The 24,782-nt window shown below is 37.6% G+C and overlaps 1 protein-coding gene across 2 annotated transcripts in view; it reads left to right on the top strand.

Moving 5' to 3' along the window:
* Positions 1 to 24,782, top strand: part of Itgbl1 (integrin, beta-like 1 (with EGF-like repeat domains)) — a 170,042-nt gene that overhangs the window by 82,023 nt on the left and 63,237 nt on the right. For both annotated transcript variants that reach the window (XM_013022988.1, XM_013022987.1), the window contains 3 exons: positions 1,395 to 1,535; positions 3,238 to 3,378; positions 9,101 to 9,247. In XM_013022988.1, coding sequence (XP_012878442.1) covers positions 1,395 to 1,535; positions 3,238 to 3,378; positions 9,101 to 9,247 — 429 coding nt within the window. The remainder of the gene's footprint in view (positions 1 to 1,394; positions 1,536 to 3,237; positions 3,379 to 9,100; positions 9,248 to 24,782) is intronic.

Genomic DNA, 24,782 nt, shown 5'->3' with positions numbered 1-24,782 from the left:
GTTCCCGAGGCTTGTGGTGAGACACTAGAGTGATTTTGCTGTGTGCACCATTAGAGACCTTTCAAAGATAAAAAAATGAACAATTTCATAATAAAAATTGAAAATAAAAATTTGTTGTAGGAATGATCATTGTCTATGAAATTAATGAGCGGTATTTGAGTTGGAATTCACTTAGAAGTCATACTTTTAAGTGCATGAGCGCATTTTTTCCTCTATAACTCTTCCTCTCTGTCTGTCTCGGTCATGCATGTATCTCATCAAATCATGAACTGAGTAGGAGACTCAATCCTTGGTCCTGCTAATGTTCTTCACCCTGGCTAGTGATGCCATAACGTTAGAATGAAAATATGCCTTTAAGCAATTGAAAAATGGAAGCACTGTCATTTTTCCATGGGTTCTTAAAATTCCATAGAATTATGGCTTCAGTAGAAGAGAGTTGGAACAACCAATCATTTAGTCACCAGTGTAGAAGATGCAAATGCCTACGAAACAGAACATCTTGACTAGAAAGAATCCAAGGCACAAGGGCTTTCATTCATCCTTGGGTGTCATAACTATTAAGGAGAGGGCACAGGAAGTGAATCTGAGGGTAAATGCCATCTTTGGAAAATTTGCAGAAAACTGGCTAGACTTGAATGGATGATGTATGTGATAGTTCAATACAGGTAACTTGATTAGATACAAGTATGAACACTTAACAGGTTATGGGGAGGTGGATACTAAAGGGTGGGATCTAGACCCTAAATGAAGAGTACTTCTCAGTATCATTTGTAGTCACTTGGCCCTAAGCTGAGAATTGGATCAAGTTCCTGTGTAGGATTCTCAGTATTTTATTAGTGTAAATCAGAACCAGACACGGATTTAGTGGAGAGCCTCTTTTCTACATGGTAGAACACAGCAGCTTGTGGGGAACAGCTGAATGAAATGATAAAATATTCCCTCTGGTTTAAAAATTGTCCAGTGATTAATAATGTGTAGCTAAGTAAATATGCACCATTGCTTTCTCAGTACTTGATTTCAAATAAATGAATTTAATTTCTAATTCAAGAAATACCCTTAGAATGAAGGCCAGTATATATTTGAGTTTGATGTATACATCCGAGAGAGTAGAGGAATAGACTTGCACAATGATTCATGTCATTTCTTTAAAAAAATACTTTGATTTGAATCAGCTTCCTATCAACATGTTGGCTTGCTTTGTTTATAGAGTCATGTAGTTATAGGCTCGATTATGATGTTTTGAGAAGTAACTATATAATTTGATTATTTTAAGTAAGGTACTCAGAGCCTTGATATCATTTCCAAAGGTGCATATGATCACAAAGAGGCAGAAAGTTAATGCTGCTTTGAAAAGTTGCTTTTTTCTTTACTATATAAAATTCTTTTGGGGGAAGGCCACGGGAAGTGTTACTGTGGAAACTGTTACTGCGAGGCTGGTTGGCATGGAGATAAATGCGAATTCCAGTGCGACATCACCCCCTGGGAAAGCAAGCGAAGATGCACATCTCCAGATGGCCAAATCTGCAGCAACAGAGGTGTGTCATTCATACATGTTTCTACATCATTGGCGACAAACACAGCTCTTAATTGTTAACACCCCTCTGTGCTTCCTTCAGTGTGGGAGGAAGGCATCTCCTAGAGACATTTGCTTTGATCTAAAACAACATTTACTCTGCCAAGGGTCTTCTCTTTCTTGTACCTTCCTGAGTAGAAAATGGAGAGGTAAGACAGTTGTTATCATTCTTTAAGCTTCGCTGAGCAAATAGTTAACACGAGGAATTTCTTCGGCAACCATCCAGAAATGACATAGCCCAGCTAAAAGGCAAAGTCTTGTCTGTGGATACTTTTACTAAATGTCTCTTGACTAACAGATCCACAGACAGCATGCACATCTAATTACACAGAGAGCATTCAGAAAACTCTCATGTCTTAATTGTAAGTAATGGAAGGCATGGATGAAATGTCAAATTGATGTGCATGAATTGAACTTCTACACATTATTCTTGGTAGCCGACTGGACAGTCTTCAAAACAGACCCCATTCTGGGTCATAAAGCAAGTCTCAGAAAATTTAAGAAATTGAGATCATTACCTAATTATTACTCTTAATGACTGTGCTTAAGTCCATGTTACAGATTAATTGGTGCTACACTAATTTCTCACTCATGTTCCAACACCAACAAGTGCAGGCTCCATCCGTAGCTTTTTAATAACATAAATACAATCAGACCTTGTATTCCAGAACAGGTACTTCTGTGGATATTCCTTTTTTGTGGATACATTAATTGAAGTAGCTTGTTCCTCCAAATAGTAGTATATGTCCAAAATATGAGGTGGCACAAGATGGTGTGCCCTAAAAATTTGCACTTTGAAACCAGAGAATGCCTATAATTCCCTCATCCCTAGCAGCTCTCGATTCCAGCGTCTCTCTGATTCATGACAATATAACATCCAGAATAACTCTACCTCATTATTGTTTTAAATTGCTCTCATTCCCAGTCCTTAATAACATTGGAAGGCTGTGGTCAACCATCTTCATGTTGATCATTAGTCTCTATGAAATTGTTCTTCAACTTCACCTATTTTACTTTAGATATCTTTTGTGTATTTAAATTCTCAAGAATTATTTATATAGTTATGGAAGTGTTCCTCTTTTACATGCATAGGAAACATTTGTTTCAGCTGTTTTGGTCTCAACCCCAATTTCAGATTTGTATGTAGTTAAGTAATACTGTTTTTGGTGTTTTGAACAAAGAGGAATTTTGTTCTTATTTTATGGTTTAATTTTGTCCATTTGATTTTTTTTTTTGGCAGTGGTGGGGCTTGAACTCTGGGCTTGGGTGCTGTCCCTCAGCTCTTCAGCTCAAGGCACAAACACTCTACAGCTTAAGCCACAGCACCACTTCCAGCTTTCTAGTGGTTTGTTGGAGATAAGAGTTTCACGGACTTTCCTGCCAGGGCTGGCTTTGAACCGTGATCCTCAACCCTCAGCCTCCTGAGTAGCTAGGTTGACAGGCATGAGCCACCAGCGCCCAGCTCCATTTGATTCTTTAATCCAACTGGTACCTATGTGGGAAACTAACGATTGCTAACAGGAATCTCCTCTATCACTGTTAGATGGTGTTTATTTTTCCTTTTTAGAATATTTTGTCTGTCTATGTAGATTTTTCCAATAGGAAGGAAGCGACAGGAAAACAATGGGACGGGTCACTTTTCTTGTCTCCTTTCTCCCATGCAGGGACTTGTGTGTGTGGCGAATGTTCTTGCCATGACGTGGATCCCACAGGGGACTGGGGTGACATTCATGGGGACACTTGTGAGTGTGATGAGAGGGATTGCAGACCTGTCTATGACCGATATTCTGATGACTTCTGTTCAGGTAAGTTTGCCCTGGATTCCTATTTTCCAATAACAAGATACTCATGTGCCTGTGTGCAGGGTTCATTCTGATTCTTAAAGATACCATGAAAGAAATTGCAGTGTAAAACATTAGATATTTTCAGTGCTCCTGCTAACAAACTTGTGAGCTAGGACACTGCTGGAAAATGCATACAGTTGACAAAGGCTTGAGATGGAAACCTACCCACTCCCTCAAAGTTAATCAGTCGAACTGCTCATCAGTGAACCACTAGCTCCTGATCTCAGCTCAACTCAACTCTGTGAAGACAAAACTAGCAGAGCTGATGACAGGCTTGTGCATTGGGATAACTGTGGTGACATATTATAAAATATCTCTTCATTAGGATTATATGCAAATTAATCTGAGTATGATCTAGAATTTAATATCAATGAAGAGTTTCAAAAATGTTGTAACATATTTCTGTTACATATTACTCTATATTTTGTGACAGTTCAGGGTCAAAAAACCATGAAGAGATAGCTTAGCACTTTGGTGCTTTGATAAGCTCATCGTTGTTGTTGTGAGCTAGTTATTCTTAGACCTACTGTACATTAAGGTAGTGTAGTGACTTTAACAAGTCCTTCCTGGAGCTGAATTTTCCACCTCAGCCATTCCCTCTCTCTCCTCTCTGCCCTGATTTCCTTTTCCCTACATTTTATTTCTTCTCTACCCTATGAGATTCCAGAGAGAGGTAGGCAAGCAATTGGGCAGCTATGACCTCGTGGCCAGTGGAGTTGGTCAGGAGAATATCTGGCCATAGGAGACTTCACCCTTTACATATGGCAGCCATGCTGTAGGTGTAGCCAGAAAGGCAAGGAAGCTTTGGGGACAATGGACTGTGATCTGAGCCATAAGACTCTGATCTATAATTGTGATTTTACTTTGGGTTGATTCAAAAGGGTTGAACTTGCCAGCCCCGCACCCCCGCAACCCCCAGCCCATCTCCCAACATTTAGAGTGATGTTTAGGAAAGAAAAAAATCCACATGAACCGAGCTCCTACTCTGCCAGACTCCGACTGTGTCCTTTCAAACAACTCATTTCATTTTATTTCCATACTAACACAAGGAGGTAGAGATTATTATCTACAGTTTTACAGAAAAGGAAACACTTTTAGGTAAATTAAGTACCTTGACACAACTCAACCTGCTATCAAGTAGCATCTGAAAACACAGAAGTATGCAACAAATTCAATCTCCAAGTGATGCAAATAAGACTGTTCAATTTTACTTGTTCTGGTGAGGAAGAGCTCTTTTCCATCCTTCCATGGTCAAACTTCTTTTAAAAACTAATCTTTTCTGAACATTTTGAGGATCTGGGGCAGGAACCAATCTCAGGAGGATTTCTTCACTAAATCTGTGGGATTCTATATCATGTGCTTAGAGAGCTGTTAGACTTCACAGGTTTCCTAATTACCACTGTAAGATGCTCTGTAGGAAGAATGCCATGCAGTGGATTATTGAGTATGTTAATGCCTTTGTGTTATGAGACAGAAGGAACCCAACTGCATCAGTATTCTCCAGCGATTCTTGCAAGGCTGGGATGTAATAAAGCTCAGATGAAATGCAGTTTTATTTTTAGCCTCTGTTCATGCCTTCCTGAGACTATCGGTCTTATTTAAGTCCAAGAGAGATCTCCTAGAGGATTAGTTTAAGTTGGTGCGTAAGTTGGCATTCTCATTTTTTTTCACTCCTGTTCCATCCATATTACACCCAAATATAAATATTTTGCTACTAGTATGTGATGGGTACTGGGGTATAATTGCACTAAAGTGTGTTACCTGCCTACTCGAAATTGATCAGGTTTATTTCTGGTTTATCATCCATAGTGTGTGTGTGTGTGTGTGTGTGTGTGTGTGTGTGTGTATGTATATCCATTGTATATCTATATGTATGTGTATCCATAAATAACACGCAAGACTCCTTTGCTTAGATGTATATGAATACACATATATACACAGGGAGATACTGTGGACAGTATTTAAGTGTAGACACATTGGGGATGCCAGCCATCCCATTTTGTGCCAACTGTTCTGTTTGCTGAACTCAATTTACTTCCTGATCCTGAAATAATGCCTTCATCCCTGATGGCTGCTTACCAATCTTGGTCTATTTCCTCAAATCTCATAACTGGAAACATTTGCTGCACTGTGACCTTCAATGCCTTTAGCTTGTCCTGCCTGCCAAAACGATTTAAAAAAAATATATAAAGGTAGTTTTGACTTCGTGTTGCATTAGGTTGGAAAATGGAATCATTTTCCAGAACTATCTAATGTGGGGTAATTATTCCTTGTGGGTTACCAAAGCATTTAGGAAAAAGAAACTAAAGAGAAATGTTAAGTATATTCAGCCTGTATTATCTTGAAAATAAAATCAATATATTAAATAGAGTTCTAAAAATAACAAATGCGAGATACATCTAATCATTCCCTAAATATTTTTCTCTATTGATGATCAACACATTATTTTGTAAATAGCAACTTGCAAACACCAGATTTCCATTAACAGGATTTTTTCCATCATTAAAAACAAAAGATGAAGAAGAAATATTCTTTCCAGCAGAAGTGTTTTTGTCTGGAATAGATTCATTTACATTTGTACTGGACTAATATTTGTGGAGTTTAGATAATTTAACTAAAAAAAAAAGCTCAGTGATTGCAAATAAAGAATGTTTTGGTGTTCACACCATTGTTAGAACAGTCAGAGAAGGTCAGTCTGTGACTTCTCACCATGACCACTGGATGACTGATCACGCTGAAACCTTTCTTGTCCATGTGCTGTAGATTGGACTGCATTACCATTTACAGCATGCAGATTATGTCAACTATACTCATTATGTGGTCTTCTAGTACTGTGCATGTGTGTGTGTGTGTGTGTGTGTGTGTGTGTGTGTGTGTGTGTGTGTGTGTGTGGGCATGTTTATGTACTAGTGCATGCACATAGGTCTTTTAGAAATAATTCTCTTATGTTTAATTTTTCTGATGTTTGAGATCAGTGATAAACAACAATATTCTATAGCTTTCATCTCTACTTTGTTGATCTTCTGCCTACACAGTTTAAGGAATACTTGTTAGAAGCAATGAAATTAATTCCCACAGGCTGAAAATATACACAGATTTGACAAACTAGCATTGAAGTGTTATATTTTAGATCGATGTGAAAAAATATTCTTCTTTTAGTTCTCTCCATGTGAAAGACAAATTAAATTGAGCTCAGGCTGAGACAGAGGAGCAGCACATATAAGTGAAAGACAGATATCTTATGCCCTTTATGAAAGACCCTGATATAAGTTGGGGTAGTCGAAAGGTTTTAATGTTAAGTAGATTTTTTCATTCCTAAACTCTTCTTCATCTTAATTATATCCCTACTGAATAACTCATTCTCCCCATCTTCGGTATAGTTAATTGATATTGAGAGATTAGTAAGTCCAGAAGAGAAATTGAAATAAATATTCATTAAATTGAATTTAATGTATGATAAACAGTGTTCACTAAATGATCTCTAATATGTTACTCTATTTTGACCTGTAATTTTGTGATTTGCCCTATAATGAGCCAGGTTAATGAAGGATGAAAAGCTTCTGCAGATGTATTGACCAATGTCTTTAAACTCAGAAGATAGAACTACGAATCTCAAGAAATGTTGATATAATAAAGAGCCAGTCTTTAATGAAAGAAAATTTTAATTTGCATGATATGCATTAGATCAGATACCACAGGAAAAAAATAGCATGGGTTTTAACCACTTACCATGGTACTTGGCATACTTGTAAAACATGGTATTTCATTTTCTTTAGAATTCATATAGATTTTTGCTGCAATGATAGAAATCTGCTTTTCTATTTTGTATTTGTAACGATGCAGATCTAGATATTTATTATGAGTTTTAAAATGCTTAGTTGGCTGCGTGCTGGTGGCTTACGCCTGTAATCTGAGCTAATCAGGAGGCTGAGATCTGGTGGTTCAAAGCCAGCTGGGGAAAAAAGTCCCTGTGAGACTATTACCACCAGTGAACTACTCAAACCACTGGAAGTAGAGCTGTGGCTCAAAGTGGTAGGGTGCTAGTCCTGAGCAAAGGAGCTGAGAGACAGTGCCCAGACCCTGAGATCAAGCCCCACAACTACCACCAAAATAAATAAGTAAATAAATAGCTCAGTTGAAATTACCATTCTTGATTACATGCATGGACTCCAATGTATAAAAATAACAGTAGTTCATTTTTTCATGTCCATTAACGTATATAAGGTGCTCCACATAAATGGATAAACTGAAGAAACTGAACTTCAAAGAGGTTGTCATTTGACCAGCTTTACTCTGTAGATAACAGAAGCTATGAGCTGAGCCTAATGTCTGAAAAAAATAGATTCTTAACTTGATGAAACCATTTCTCCTCACAATTCTTTACAAACTCTCTTTGTATGGGTCCAGGACTCTAATATATGTCTTCTTTTCTTTCTTATATACAAGGCTGGTTGATAAGGATTGTGAACTCCAGACAAGTTACTGGCTTTAGGCTAAGTGTCTCTTGGCTAAGCCTATAGTATATCTTAAATGCAAATGGAAATAAAGTGTAGAGGTACCAGAAGATAAGATTATATTTCAACAAGTTTTCTATAAAAGAAATTAAGAAAACACACAATAATATGTTTGGGGAGAAATTAACCAAGGAGTGACAGTTCTGTACACTGAAACCAATGAAACCCCTATCAAAATTTCCATGCCATTTTCACAGAAAAGTAATCTTCAAAATGCAGTAGAATCATGATGACCTGCTTCAATAATTTTAAAGAATTGTAGTTATCAAAGTTGTGGAGGTGGGGGGAAAGGATGGTAGGAGAAAAACAAAGGAGGAGGCAACAATGCTTGATAAGAAATGTACTCATTACCTTGCTTATGTAAACCCTCTGTACGGTATTTTCAAAATAAAAAAATTATTAAAGTAAAAAGAATATCATTCTAGCATAAAAACTTGCACACAGACCAACAGAAAAATGTCCAGAAATTAACTTGTTTCTGAATGGTCAACTAATGTTCAACAAAAGCATCAAAAATATGCAACGGATAAGGGATAGACTCCTCAATAAATGATATTAGGAACACTCAATACCCACAGGTGAAAAAAAAAGAAATCAGATTCTTTCACAAGATGTCCATGCCTACGAAAGCAGCAGGTTGAACACTTTAAAATATAATTTTTGAGCTGTAGGAAATAACTTAATTAAACTGGAAGAATGAAAGCAACCTCTTTCAAATGCCAGATTTTTTTTCCTTGTCATTTGTGGCTTCTAATTTTCCTATGGCTGTGGGGCCTCCACAGATACAGATCCATTGAATGATTCATTAGGTTAAAAAAATCCTGCTTGAAAAGGAGCTTTTTTGTTTGTTCATGTGTCTCCTATTTCTCATGGCCGAATCCTTCTAATGCTCCTTTTAGGGTCCAGAAAACCATGAATTTGGAATTTGATAGATTCAGGCACACAGTCCCAGTAAAATATTTATCTTAAGGTGATGTATTTCTTACCTTTCAAGATTAATTCATACAAAAGGGTGTCTGACAAGTGCGAGAGAAAGCTAGCCTTTGCCTTAAGGTTTTATAGCGTGTGTCAGATTCAGTTCCCACAGGTCCAGTTAGAACAGAAATTATGAACGAATTCCAACTCCGTGGTCCTCATGTGCATGCTCTCCTGCTCATTTCATGGTGAAGGTCACGGGCAGTGCAACTGTGGAAGATGTGACTGCAAAGCCGGCTGGTACGGGAAGAAGTGTGAGCATCCACGATCCTGCCCACTCTCTGCGGAGGAAAGTTCCAGAAAGTGTCAGGGGACCTCTGAGCTGCCTTGTTCTGGAAGGGGTGAGTCTCATTTGCATGGGTCTCTTGTGCCTTACTTAAAAGCCAGCCAGCATGTTCCATGGAGTCCCATTCTGTGAATGCCAGCATGTACAGAAGGATTGTCTTCCCCCACTTCCTCTCTGCCAGTCTACTTTAGCTTTAAGGTCTATTCAATTCCAGTTCAGGTCTCAGGGTTACATTTTTTAAGGCATATTTGTTTAAAGCTTTCTGGATAAGGCCATCTAATTGTCCACTGACATTTATGAAACTTAATACCATTATTTTGGAGATAGTGTTGGCTCTTGATAAAGGGTCACATAAATAGACAGCCATGGATAAGCTTTGTCATTTTAGAAACCATGTGACCTCCGGTGTGCTTTTGCCACCAGTTCAGGTCAAATTTCAGGAGAAGGAAAAATTCATCTTGAGGGATTCTTTTTGATTTAGCAAAATAAGAAATAAATTCACCTCTCAGAAAGTTAATATGAAATATCTCGCAGGGGAAACAGCCATTGAAGTTATTACAAATTTTGTGCAAGAAAGAAAAATGTTACTTGAATGTTAGATCAGAAAGTTAATTTATTTATTGCAATCATCTTTTTAAAAATTGCACTTTTTAATTGCAATCTATTTTGCAAAGTACAAAATAGCCTTAGGAAGGGTTTGAAAACTCAGTTTAAAAAAACAACATAGTTACAGAATTATGCAACCATGACTACTAACGTTAGACATTTTTATCAGTCCAAGAAAGAAACCTGTACCTAATATCAGTGCTGATTCTACCATTCCCAGCCTTTTGATTGTACTAATATCTATTCTGGTGATGTTACATAGATGGAATTATAATATGTTTAGTCTTTTGTCTGGCATTTTTCACTTGGTGTTGTGTTTACAAGGTTGATGAACAAGGTTATGGCATGCAGTAGTACTTCATTTGTTTTATGGCTAAATTACTGGATAAAATAGCTATCGATCCATTCATCAGGTAATGATGTGGCCAATTTTATACTTTCTACAATTTGTTCTTTGAGAATAATACAATGACAAGCATTCATGAAAAAATTTTAGTGTGGGCATTGGTTTTCCTTTCTCATGTACATAAAGTATGAGTCATCTGAAAACTTTAACTTTTTGAGCGATTGCAAGGCATTCTTTAAAGTATTGACATTGTCCATTCTATCAGCAGTGTCTGAGAATTCCATTTCCTCCATGTCATTAACACTCTTTACTGTCTCTTTTAAAATTATTTAAAATTCACTTTATGTAGAAAACGTCTCAAAACCTCTGAGTTCTTGTATGCTATTGGATTTTTTTAAATTTTTTTTTTTTGGGTCCGGTTGTGGGGCCTGAACTCTAGGCCTGGGCACTGTCCCTCAGCTCTTCAGCTCAAAGCTAGCGCTCTACCAACTTGAGCCACAGCGCCACTTCCGGCTTTTTTCTTTTTGCTTATGTGGTGCTGAGGAATAGAATCCAGGGCCTCAGGCATGCAAGGCAAGCGCTCTACCACTGAGCCACCTTCCCAGCCCCTTAAATTTTTTAAGTTTTGTTTTTGTTGGTTGTGGAGCTTGAACTTGGAGCCTGAGTACTGTTCCTCAACTTCTTTTTTTCAAATCTAGTACTCTACCACTTTGAGCCACAGCACCACTTCCAGTTTTCTGGTGGCTAATTGGAGATAAGAGTCTCATGGACTTTCCTGCCCAGGCTGGCTTTGAACTGCAGTCCTCAGATCTCAGCCTCTTGAATAACTAGGATTATAGGAATGAGCTTCCAGTACTTGGCACCATACGAATTTTTAAACCCAATATTTTTTTCTAATGATTGACAGTGGAGAAGGTGGTTCTCTATTTGTCTTCCCCAGAGTGGAAAATAGGATGAATCAGATTATATCTACAATGATAGGAGCTAGATATATATCCTATTTGATACCTATAGATAATGAGAAGTAGAAATCAAGAGACCCCAGGGTTAATAAAGTATTTAAGAGATCTTTTTTATATAGGATAGTATATGATTATATATAGGATGTGGGTAGAAGTATTTTTAATGTCAGAAGTTCTTCTGACTGGCTCCATCTTTCACCAATAAACTCAGAAGGAACCATGGTTCCATTTGTTTTAGTAATATGATTGGATGGTGCTGGATAGACCTGTCAAGCTTTTGAAGTTCTAAATTAAGAAAAAATTAGTTTCCTTCAGACTACTGTTATTCACCCATACTTAAAAGTTACAGGATAAACCATTTGTATTCCTAGTTTGCATTGATGCTAAAGCTAAAAGTAAACTCGGGGCCTTGGACTGCAAACCCTCTACCACTTGGGTCATTCTCACTCCAGTCCTATATCTCTTAGTTTGATGTTAAGATTAGGTTTCCCGCTCACTTTTTCCTGGGAGGGCCTTGGACCACATTCCTCTCACCTTCACTTCTGAGTAGCTAGAACCGCAAGCATCTATGACCATGCCTGGCTACTTTTAAATATATCAGACAAGTACAAGAAAATTAGTATGGTCTTATATACATTGATCTTAAGGGTTTGTTCTTTAAATACATACTAGTTTCCTATTTTTTCTAGGATCCATTAGTTACCATGCGAAAGCAGTAAAGTATATTTAAAATGTATTTTATCAGAAAGATGCTGAATACATGTTTAAACATGATTTAAACATTAAATTCACTTAAGCCTCTAGAAGTACTGTCCAGATAAGCAATAAGCTTCACCAGTTTCCTTGCAGAAAAATGGAGGTATCCATGAGTGAAATGATCTCCCTGGGAAGGATAACAAAATCATTTTTTGAGAATGAAAACTAAGGATTTATGACAGCTAGTCTGGTGCTCAGACCAGTGGTCAGAAACCTTTGCTTTCCCGTGAAGCAACATCTATAGACTGCTTGGCACTGAATGTTTTGAAGCAAACATCCAATATGAAAGCTCTGAAAGGATTAGTTTTGCAGTTTTTGAATGAACACCACAGCTGTGGTTATATGAGTGAGGAAACCAATTACAGGCCCTGTCAGTTTTCAAATCTGAGGGCCTCATTGGCTCCCTGATGGGAGAAAAATTCTCCCGGTAGGATGTTCCTCAGGGCCAGGTAAAGGCCTTTTCTCCGCTGGAAATTAAATTAGATTGCTTCCTACTACTGATGATGACTAAGTAGAATGTTATGTCTGGAAGGTAAGAGAATAACTCACAGGATCTCTTAAATACTTTATTAACCCCAGAGTCTCTTGATTTCTCTTCTTCGTTGTCTATAGGTATCATATAGGAGATATATCTAGCTCCTATAGTCATTGTAGTTATAATCTGATTCATCCTATTTTCTACTCTTGAGAAGACAAAGGGAGAACCATTGTCTCAATTCTCAAACTAAGGCTCTGCTCAAAAATTCATAGTGGCTTATGAGGACCTACACATTAATTTTAAACTCTTCTAGACTTCAAACTTACTATTCTTATCTCTGAAATTTTCCTGTATATGACCCTCACTTCAATGAAGTGAAAGACAAGTGAAAAAGATGTGTATTATTTCTGAGCAGATGCTGTGGGAGATAGGGAAGGGTTTAATGTCCTTTCTCTCCCTCTGGCCTGAGGATTTGCAGTGCTACAGAGAAAGCACTGATCCCAAGCTTGGGTCTTAAAATTACAATAGTTAGGAGAAAGCAATGTTAATCCTCCAAGAGTGTGTAATATGAGTCTGAGATTTAGAGGGCATTGCAGTAGAATGATTACTTGAAATACAGTTCAACTAAATGAAACAAGAAAATACAACAAAGGTAAATGTACTCCTGAGGAGGCTCGGGGAGGGGATAAGAAAATTGAAAGGGATGACTTTCAAGAATGATGAAGGGGGTAAAAAGTTCGACAAGAAAAGTACTTATTACCTTACTTATGTAACTGTAAACCCTCTGTACATCACCTTGACAATAAAATAATATAAAAAATAAAAAGTAACAAAGGGGTGACTTTCATCAAGAGACACTGTATTGATAAAATGCTTTGATGACTGGCAACTACTTTGCACAACTACTTAAAGATAGTGTAAAATATTTGCATAAACCTTAAAAATGCTTGAGGATTTTAATTAAATGCATATGTTATTAATATCAATATCTAAATCAAAATGAATATGAGCACACTTGTATACTTTACAAATGTTTGTGCTATTCTAAAAGCAACATTCATGTTATCCAACAAGTAAGATGCTAAGAACATTAAATCCACTTTGAATTTTTCCCAAAGCACAATGATGTAGGAAGAAATCTAATTATTACTTTTGCAGAAAAATTAATTGAAACTTTTTTATCTTAGTAAGCTCCAGGGGTGCAAATCTTAATACAAATTCTTAACATGGAGTTTCTGACTCCAGAACTGTGATTTTAGATAATTTGTAGTTCTTTTATCATGATAATTCATGAATCAATATGTAATATATACATATATTTTTTAATGAACTTGAAATATATAATTCTGAAAATTATTATTGCAGATATATAACATCCTATTATATGATTGAACAGCACCTAGTATATGATTGTCCCAAACTAATTTAGCTAATTATTTTCTTTTTTTTCCAGTCCTGGGGCATGAACACAGGGCTTGGGCGCTGTCCCTGAGCCTCTTTGTGCTTGAGGCCAGTGTTCTACCACTTGAGCCACAGCACCACTTCTGGATTTTTCTGAGTAGTTTATTGGAGATAAGAGTCTCATGGACTTTCCTGCCCAGGCTGGTTTCAAACTACGATCCTCGGATCTCAGCTTCCTGAGCAGCTAGTATTACAATTGTGAGCCACCCACACCTGGCTAATAAAACATCTTAACTTAGGAATCTGCATGGCCTCATATGATCTTCACATAGTGAGCATTAATTCTTTGAGAGATCAAATGCAGAGGTATAAATGAACAAAAACCAATTAAACTTTGGAATAAAAATAATCAAGCAATTTATATTCTTTTAGCCAGGAACATTAGAGAGGTCCTTTTCAACCATCAGTAGTAACAATGTAAACAATTCTCGGTGTATTTTGATCTCTGAGCTTTAGCTTTTTCTGTTTAGTGAATTCCTTCCATTGACTTCAATAATCATCAAAGTTTTTTTTAATCAGTAGAAAGTATTATTCAGAAAGTTGTGTTTGCTGTAGCTACCTTCTGTGTCCAGTTTTAGTCTTTGTATCTCATTTATCTTTGTGCTTGGCCCTGAAGATTTCCTCACTTAACATGTTTTAATTTTTGAATTAAGTAATTTTTTTCAATTTCTTTACCTAAGAACATACTTTGAAAGAATAATAGCATGCCAAAATCTCACCATCTGCAGATTTTTCAGGTGAACACACAATTCATCTCTGTCTTTTCCTGGCAAGAAACATTTTCAAATTTTCTTCTTTTATTTATTAGAGTGGTTTCTCTGATGCTTCGTTTATAAGCCATGTATTTTTTACTCTACGTGTTTTGGACCGTTGAATCATGACTTTCCTTATTCATGTTTACAGAGATGTTATTTATTTGGCACAGAGAGAACTTTATAACATTGGAAGTTTTCCAGACATTTTCAATTAAGTCCTATACCACATGTTGTGACTTTGATTATGATTTTTAAATCCTCTGTGGCCTAATTAACGGCCTTATTGTAAGTCAACTCTAGCAGGTGGTGGTCACATGACTGGAGTGTTCTTCTGCTAGCATCCAGAGAAAGCAAATTGAATTCAGCCCTTACTCTATCCAAGTGTCCTGACCCAGTGATCCTCTAGGTCTGTAAATCCTCAAGACCCCTGAGATAGTTGGTAGTCACACACTAAATGATGGCTTTTCAAATAGGCCCTCCCCAAAGGGGAGGAAAGAATGGCCCTGCTGAATTTATCTGTGTCTCTACTGTTCCTTAATCCAGGGAGAATGAGCGTGCATGGGCACTTTCTGTGACCACCAAATGATAAGAAATACAAATGGGCTGGTGATTCTTGGTTGGAAGCCAAAGTGGGGACGTCGTCATCTTGCAGCCATTAAATGATAAGAAATCATTTTGTACTCTGAGGGAGGATTTCATGCTGTTCACTCTTCTGGCTTGTACACCCTCTGTTACCATGCAGTGACCTCAACTATGTCACCTACAAAGAGGAGATCCTGTTATCATTTGCTTCTTTGTTTTTTTCATTTGGAAAAGCTGATTGAAATATCTTAATTGTATCACAAAATCTCGGGTAGATAATTATTTTTTATGGCTTTGTTGAAGATGTGGCTGGAACAGAAAGACTTGGATACAGGCAAAACTAAAGAAAATGTTATCAGAATCCTTTCTTCTGTCTTCATGTCTTCAAGCTGCACTTAAACTTCTCTGTTGATATTTAGTGTATTCTCACAAAGATGGCTAAATGCATAGTGGTGCACGGAACTATTGATCTATTTGAAGGTAAAATAGATCGATAGGTTTATCCTATGACTGAGAGATCTCTCAGTCATAGGATAAAACAATTGTGTTTTATTCCCTTTAAAGGAATTGCTACAGAAATGGAAGAACCATGTTAAATTCAGGGATTCCTTTTTCTAGTGGGTAATTATTGGTGCCCTTTTTTTCCTTGCTTTTTAAAATCGTGCCTTTCTTTAGCTGTATGTATATTCAACAAAACAACAAACAAAAATTAGAAAGTGAATTTATTTATTTATCTTTAGATAATATCAATTTTTTCAAATTTCAAATAATAAGCACATTACTTTTAATTACTTAGGTGTTCTAATCCACTGTCCTTCAAACTTTGTCACTACCAAATAAGGCAGAGTATTATTTTGTGTGTAGTGTAATCATTAATCTTGTTTAAATGCTTTATCTGTGGCAATAGAATATTTTGTATCAAAGATAAGAATCAATCCAAATGAACAGGCAGTTTTTATTACATACTGCATCATTTTTATGTAGTAAATTGAAAACCAGTGAAATTCTTTGGCTAAGAAAACTTCCTCATAAAGACTGCAACAAACATTGTCAAAATCTATTTGAAATGAAAATAGAAAATTGGACAGGAACTCAATCCCGATTTCTTTAAGCAAGCTTAAAATGAAATGTGTGACAACGGTGATAATTTTGTTATTATCATTATATATTTATTTCTGTTAAAACACTAGAATTTTAGTGGGGGATGTACTGTGGTCTCTAGAAGTTATTTATTTGATTTTATTCAATAAAATGACCAGCCATACGCTTTCTGTGGTTATCAGGCATAGTGTTCATAGTATCATAGCTGAGGCAGATGTTCTTTTTAATAAAAAATAATCAACGAGGAAGAATGCCATCACTTTAAGCTCTGGGTTACTCAGCTGGTCAGAACCTTATGGTTCTTCTTCTTGGATACTTAAGATGTTATTAAAAATTAATAATCTAATCACTGTGCCCTCATTGCAAAATGTAATTTAACATTCTGTATCATCACAATATGGCTTACCACAATATGGCTTAGGCAATATTGATTCTATTTTCATAAACCATGATGCTTGTCAAATCTGCGCCTTGAAAACTTACTATTCACCCCCACCGTTTATTTCAGTGCTGGACCTGAGGTCAGGAGCTCTGAGCTATTCAGTTTGTATTGTTTTTGTCGGTAAAGTTTTACTAGAACACAGCTACACACATTTGTTTAATATAGTTACTTTTTTGCCATAAAATTAAGCAGTTGCCACAGGGTATCCAGCCAAAAAAAAAAACCCTGAAATATTTACTATAGAACTTGATTCAGAAAAATTGTGCTGACCCTTCTGCTATCTCTTAACATACCATGTGATGAAAAAGATTAAGTAGTTTGAGTCAGAGAGGGAAACTATTATTTGTTCTCTCTGGGTGCAAGTACCGCATTATTAAATGAATGACGCTAAAGCTATGTTTCCAAAGATAACTAACAGTAGAGAGAAGGTGTGTATACAAACAATTGAGGAATTAATTTGGCCTCAGAGCAGGAAAGAAACTCACATTTGATAGTGGGGAAAGAATAAGGATGTGGCAGGCGACAGACCAGGGGAGAATCTGTCTCCTCTGCCTGTCACTGCCCTTTTGGTGTCATGATAGATTTGAGTCAGAAAGCATGTTCTTTCTTTCTCAGAATTGTCTTGTGAGCTTGTTAGTAAGGACATCCATTAACATTTGGGGATTCAAATAATGTCATAGAAACGCTGGGTTAGCTTGCTTAATGCAATCCATTGCAGGGTTGCTAAAATACCAAAGGCAACTAGTTACCAAGAGCTAAACCTTTCTGTGAAGTGAATAGACACTTTTCATTCTCTCCTGTTCCTTTCTTCCTCCTTCCTGTACTTCGAATCACATTTGCTTGTTCATTGGCAGTGAGAAAACAAGCACATATCCAAAATTGGTTTATTCAACTTATTCATGTCAGCATGGTATTAAAATGACAGCTGTTTTAGCAGTCAGATTAGTGTTGGGGTGGGGCATATGCTTCTAGATAATATGAGATAAATATACTTTCTGCCACTTGTCAGGTGAAGAACTTAAAAATCCACAGGCCTGAAGTGGTAGAAAATCCTTCTCCATACTTTTCACCTTGTCTTCATGTGTCATCTGTCTGCCTTCTTCCCTTTTCACCTCTCTCCGCAGTCCTTGAACTTGACTTCTGTTCTGACTCATTTGGAGGCCACGTTGTATCTCTGTCCTCATGGACCCCTGCCTGCCACTTCTGACTCATGCTGGCACAGACGATCTGGAGTCTGGTTCTGCGTGGCTAACTGGAGGGACAGCGAGACGAGTCTTCCTCTGGGGAAACATGATCATGTGATGCTCACACATCCTGCTGAGCGCTGTTGCCACCCAGTTTCTGTTTTGAGTACCAAGCAATATATTTTTCATTATGGCATCCTTTCAATTGGAATAGAACAATTAAGATGGATGAGATTTTGCTTCTCCATAAATATTTATTTCTCATGGGATGCCTTTAATTTGAATAGAGGGGAAAAGCAGGAATTCTTTTTTGGCTTTCTAATTCAGTTTCTAAATAAATTTAGCCTCTTTTCTCTTCAAAATATTCATGCCATGTGTGGATGCTGGTAAATGATACCAAATGGTCTGGCATAGTATAGTTGTGAGATGTTTCAAGTTTAGATAGTTCCAGGAAGGAATCAGGAAATATTTTGAGGTCAGATACAAAATTCTTTACAACGATATGAACTGTTGGGCCCAGGAATGCGAACTGCAAGAAAATACCGAGTATACCATTTCTGGAGGGTACATCACACTGCTTTATTGAATTGCTCTGTTGGACAGTTCATGTGGTCTTGTTACTGTGGAATTCTAGTTGTGGCCTAGAGACAGAATTGCAGAACTTCGACTCTTGCCTGTTGTTTATTGTAATTCTAAAAGAGGCAGTTGCAGCACCCAAGTGGCAGCATTCATGCTTGAGTCTAGACACATTCTTCTGGATAATTCTATTATGCAAAGAGAAAAACCCAGAGGGACTACAATTGTCAGGTAATGCTTATTAGTAAATAAGATTTGGGAAGCGTTACAGGTCTTCATCAGAGGAAGAGAGAGTGAAGATGCTGACATCACTCTAGCCTGTTTGGAAAGGCTAGCCATAAGTGGCTCCCCAGAGACACCTAGACTTTGAGAAGACTTCTTTTGGCATCAGTTCATGTTTAGAGAGAATGGAGCATGCTGCCATCACTCAGCTTTCCCTCACTAGTATTGCCTTATCTATTCAGCCCATTTCCAGCTGTGAGGACACGGGCCTCCGGGCAGTAAGGATGGAGAGAGATGGCCAGCAGGCAGCCTGACATTCTCACAGAGCCAGGTTCTCCACTATGTAGTACTTGTGGAATCCTGGGAAACTTCGCTTTTTGCTTTATGGGCTCTTAGTTATGTGTAAAATGGTGTTACAATAACTGCTGTTGCCTCTACAATTTTCTTTTAGAGAACAGTTGTGGTAACATAAATGAATTTAATCTGTTCACTTTAACATAATATGCAGGTGTAAGCAGTCTCAAGGGTTCAGGTAAATGACCCATCAGTGACATCGAGAACAAAGAAAGTACCAGAGAAACCAAGATTGAGATTCATTTGTTTGTTCATCCATCCCATCAATGTATAGTTATTAGATTACCATTTTGTGGTGGCCCTCCTAAGCTGCTGGTGATAGATCAATTAGGCATCCAGTGTCCTAGAACGAGTATGTTTGAGAAGAGAAATTAAACCACTAAAAATGGAAGATGAGAAAGATAATGAAATAAAATGATCTATCATAGTGGTTAGGAAGCCTTGTTGGGAAAGTCATGTTTGAGTATTGGATGGGGTTGTGGGGAAGGAAAACTGAGGAACTGAGGGAACATGACCGACAGAAGAGGGAAAGAAAATGGTTTGTGCAAATTGCAGGTGCAATTGATGTAGGTATTCTAGAAGAGATGTAGGTCAGGTGAGCTCTTGCCTTAAAGACCACTTGAGGACACTTAGACTTTGCAGAAGCATTTTTTTAAATGCCAGTCAGTGCTCAGCTCTTACCTGATGGAACGGGTCTGCCATGCAGCCCAGGCACCAAAAATCTTAATAGCTCCCAGGCTGAGGCTGCTCAGCGGGCCCATGAAGACTCTCCATTGTGAACAGCCACGCAGTGGGCCCATCCTGCCTCAGCGGGAAGATGGATGCTGTAGGTTTTGACCTACTTCCCATGAAGCAAATGGGGCTTATGGGAGTGCTTCAAAGTTAGACGAAACTTATTGTCATGTGGGGTCTTTCCCAATGGTGGTGTTGTATAGATAGGTAGGAAAGAAGTTAGGGGAAAGAAGGACAGAAAGAGGGAGGAAGAGAGAGGGGGGAGGGAGGGAGAAAGGGAGAGAAAGAGGGAGAGAGAGGGAGAGATGAGGGAGTAAAAGACTTGAATGATGGACAGTTTGAGGGGCATTCTACCACTGATAGCCCATGCACTCACTAGACAATGTTTTTGTTGTCCCATATAAAGAGCTAATTGGGCTGATCCATTATCTAAGATGCCAGAAAAGGTGCTGTTTCAGAAATACATTCAGGGTGTTTTTTTTTGTTCCTTGTTAAAGAAAGAAAGATATTTTTGTGGATAGCTCTGAGAAAGCCTAATTTGAGCATAATTTCTATTATTTAATCAAAGAAGTGACCAACTGATTAGAATGATCTCCCTAGGGCCTTCTCACTATGCAGACATTTCTCTTGATTGGCTGCAGTGTTGAAGCCCTGACTGCTGTGTAAGCTTGGTTTTGGTTGGGCTTTTATAGATACCTTCAGGTGAAACGCTGTGAGGAGTGATGTGCATGCTCAGGGCAGCAATTAGCCTACTTAAGGGAAGCAGTAAAACCACTGCATGTTGTCCAAAGGCTACTCAAGCCCAGTGCTAGGAAACGTCCTCCAGGAAGCACGCCTGTCCTCAGATGCCTCCTCCTTGTCTCTCCAATGCCCATCTTTATTCCCAAGCTGCTCCATGATACTTATCTGTCCTATGTCCATTTCAACCCAATTTAGTGGTATAATTTGGGTTGGTGTTATTTCACGTCTGCCTATGTTCCTTATAACTTTCTGGGTGAATCCAACGATTTGGTTGCTGTGGTATAAATGGGCTATTCCAAGGAAATGATGTTCAGTACTATGTACTCTAAATTAGGAGTATGTTCAAGAGACCATTGCTGATGTCACCTACTGATCCTAGAGTCCCTATTATGGAGCTGATGACTTCCAGTGCCAGGTCTGACTGAATACCAAGTCCAGTTTGAGATAGATGAAGAATTACTCTTTAGTTTCCACAACCCAAAGGAAGAAGGAAGTCTAGCTCTCTTGATTATGTTTTTGATTCCCTTGTCACTAATTATAGTGGCGAGCCTATAACAAAATTACACAGCATCAATTCTAGTTAAGAGACTTTTGGATAGAAATGGCAGAATCCCAATTCAAACAGCCTAAAACACACCGATGATTTATGAGCTCATGAACAAAGAAGGACAATAGTTAAAGTGACTTTGGGATGGATGCTCTAGAAAATGAACAAGTTCATATCAGTCTCTGTTTCTTATGAGTTCTAATGCACACATACACGTACACACAATCACATCCACTCTGTGGTGCCCAGCACATGTTTTTGCCCCTGCCAGCAGTTTAATTTTAGTCTTGTCTACCACTTTGGATAGTTTATCGAGGAGAACATAGAATTTAGCCCATCTAAAGTTTAATTTTCACGAGGCCCTGACCAAAAAGATAAGAGACACAAAAAAGTAAAAACTCAAATAAGAAAAAAGTTTTCTTTAGGTTAAAAACTGATTAACTTAGCTTATGCCAAATGATCACTTGTGTGTGTGTGTGTGTGTGTGTGTGTGTGTGTGTATGTGTTGCTAGGGCCTGAACTCAGGACCTGAGCACTGTCCCTGACTTTTTTTGTTGAAAACTAAAGCTCTATCTTTTGAACCACTAATCCACATTTGGCTTCTTGGTGGTTCATTGGAGATAAAAGTCTTATAGTCTTTCCTGCCCAGGCTGGCTTTAGACCATGAGCCTCAGATCTCAGCTTCCTGAGTAGGTAGGATTACAGGCATGAGCCACTGGTGCCTAGCTACCAAATGATCAATTTTAACTCACAACTGTACCTGAAAGGATAATGGGCTGCTAAACTTGGTTCTCATGATGTCAGACTGTAGACTTCTAAGGACTCTTCTGAGCAGACAGACCCTTTTTAGTGTGTACAACTGTATTCAGGTTGGTATAGGTCTTAAGAAAGTTTTACTATGTCATGAATCATCTTCTTGGTTTAGGAAGGATGGTCTGTAACTTATTTTCCAAATCATAACAAAAGTACAGCATTACAAGACAAAGGAATTTATTAGTGACTATGATGGACAAAATAATGCCTTACCCCCCTACCCCAGAAATATTCTACTCACTAGAACCTATGCATATCAGGGATGTTCTAGCAAAGAGGAATTGGAATTGCTAATCAGTAATTAGGCTAGATTATTTGGCTGAACACAAAATCATCACATGAGTCCTTACACATGGAAAGGAGACAGTTGAATCAGAATCTGAGTGAGTCAATCTGAGAAGGCCTTAACCTATTGTTGGTGATTTTGAAGAATGAAGGGAGCCAAGGAGGGCAGGTGGTACTTTTAGCAGCTTGAGGAAGCAAGAAAATCAATTCACCCCTAGATCCTCCAGAGAGAACAGCCCTGCCAAAACCAATGAAATGAAATGGAATGAAAGCCAATGAAATGGTTTAGGCTTTTGATCTAGAGAACTTCATATAACAAAGTAGTGGTTTGGCCACAAGGATTTTAACAATATACAATAACAGCAATAGGAAACAATTGTTTATGACAGAATTTGGTATTCCTTTGTATGTTTAAAAGACTATATGCAATCTGAAAAAGGGAAATGTTAAAGAGATCATTTCTTTTTCTGTTAGTATTGAAATTAACTGAGAGATAATATTCTTCTTATTACTCTTGAGTTAAACTAATGAGAACTCCATTTCAAATACTACTTTACATCTTACTAGCTACACTTACATGATGTCTTATAATGTATTTCAATTGAAATATAGTCTTGATATGTTTTTAATGGTTTCATATTATATTAATATTTTGACAAATCATCATATATATCATTGTTCTATCATTAAATCCAATTTGCTTAATGCATTAATATACAATTTTAACTTCTTCTAAAATGCCATCTATAATGTCATCCTAGAAATATTTGGGCATACTTTTTTGGCTAGGTAAATAGATTAACATGCAAGGTTTACATTTTAAGAGTCTTTTTGGTGTGTGTGTGTGTGTGTGTGTGTGTGTGTGTGTGTGTGTGTGTGTGTGCATGCTCATGCCCGTCCTGAAGCTTGAACTCAGGGCCTGAGTGCTATCTTGAGCTTTTAAATTTTTTTCCTCATTGCTCTATCACTTGCCATAGCTCCATTTCTGGCTTTTGATGGTAAATTGGAGATGAGTCTTGTGGACTTTCCTGCCTCGGGTTGCCTTCAAAGCTCGATCCTCAGATATCAGCCTCCTGAGTAGTGAGGATCATAAGCATGAGTCACTGGTGCCCAGTAGGAGTGCCTTCTTTTAAAGAAAATGTATTAAAATGATATATTCAAAATTAATTAGGGTGAATATTGTCTTGGAATGAAAAGTATTCAACTTTAATTGCATTTTTAAGAGCAGACAAATAGCATAAATATCAGAAGACCTGACATAAGTGTCTCCATGCTTTGTCACTGAATATTTTATGGTTTTGTTACTTCTCAATTTCACAGATATATGCTGGGCAGTATAGAGTGCACATAATTTTATGATTTGCTATCCAGGTTTACAGCTCCATCACTCAGAGTCAATCCCATGGCCTGAAAAGCCAAGAAGTGGTTAAATGGCATATCACCTAAAAGCAAATGTATCCTTAGCTCAACTTTCCTTTGATCAAAAGTAGCTTATATGAGAGCGATGAGGCAGATTGAAAGTTATAATAGGAAAACAGTGTCATAATAAATTCAGTACCAATTTCTTATTTTTGAACACTTTGTGAAACACCTGTCTATTGCCAGGGTCCTTCTTAGGGCCATCAACATATACCTACCAGTGAAGAAATGTGAATGTTAATTATTAATAGTTCATTGGCAAAGATATTCTGTCTCATTGATTTATACTGAAGAGATGCATGTTGAACTGTTCCCAAAGTAGACAGCAGGGAGTTTTTGTTTGGTATCGACCTTCCAGCAGAATTTTAAGTCCAGTGTTTTCAAAGGTAGAACAGGTACTGGCACTCAGGCCTTTTTTATGTCACTGTTCAAGGAGGAACCCATGATTACTTACTTATGATGGCTCCTAACAGACAGCTGGCATATTTGTTTATGGCATGAGGTTATGTCAGCACCCTGCATTCTCCTAAACCTTGACAGGAAGTAGATCTTTAGAGACATAGCTGTAGCCCAGGCATCTTTCTACTTCCTGCATGTATAGAGAATTTCTGATAGTTTGTCACATATACTTTAATAAAATGGTCTAGAAATGCACAACCATAGATTTTTCTATTTTATTCTAAATCATATTTATTTGTCCTTTTATAAAAAATGATCTAGAAATGGACAACTTTCATTTTTTTAATTTTTTGTTTTTATTGTAAAAATGCTGTACAGGGAGGTTACAGTTACATGAGTAAGGTAAAGAGTACATTTCTATTAAACATTGTTACCTTCTCTTTGTTATTTCCCGACCATCCCTTCCCTCCCCACGTCCCCAACTCCTCCCTCTCCCTGCCAAGAAATTGTAAAGTTCATTTTCTTTTTTTTTTAATTTAATTTTATTTTATTTGTGAACATACTGTACAGAGGAGTTACAATTACATGGGCAGGATAATGCATACATTTCTTACCAAGCATTGCTGCCTCCTCCTTTGTTTACCCTTCACATCCCTTCCCTGCCTCCCCTCTCCCTATCCCAACTGCCCAATAAATAAGTGGGCGAAAGACTGAAAGAGAAACTTCTCTGAAGAAGAAAGAAGGATGGCCAATAAACACATGAAGAAATGTTCAACATCCCTAGCCATAAAAGAAATGCAAATCAAAACAACATTGAGATATCACCTCA

Source organism: Dipodomys ordii, unplaced genomic scaffold (genome assembly GCF_000151885.1).
Source record: "Dipodomys ordii isolate 6190 unplaced genomic scaffold, Dord_2.0 Scaffold65, whole genome shotgun sequence".
In the NCBI taxonomy this organism is placed as follows: domain Eukaryota; kingdom Metazoa; phylum Chordata; class Mammalia; order Rodentia; family Heteromyidae; genus Dipodomys; species Dipodomys ordii.
Note: the sequence above shows the minus strand (reverse complement) of the source record. Positions and strands in the feature narration are given on the sequence as shown.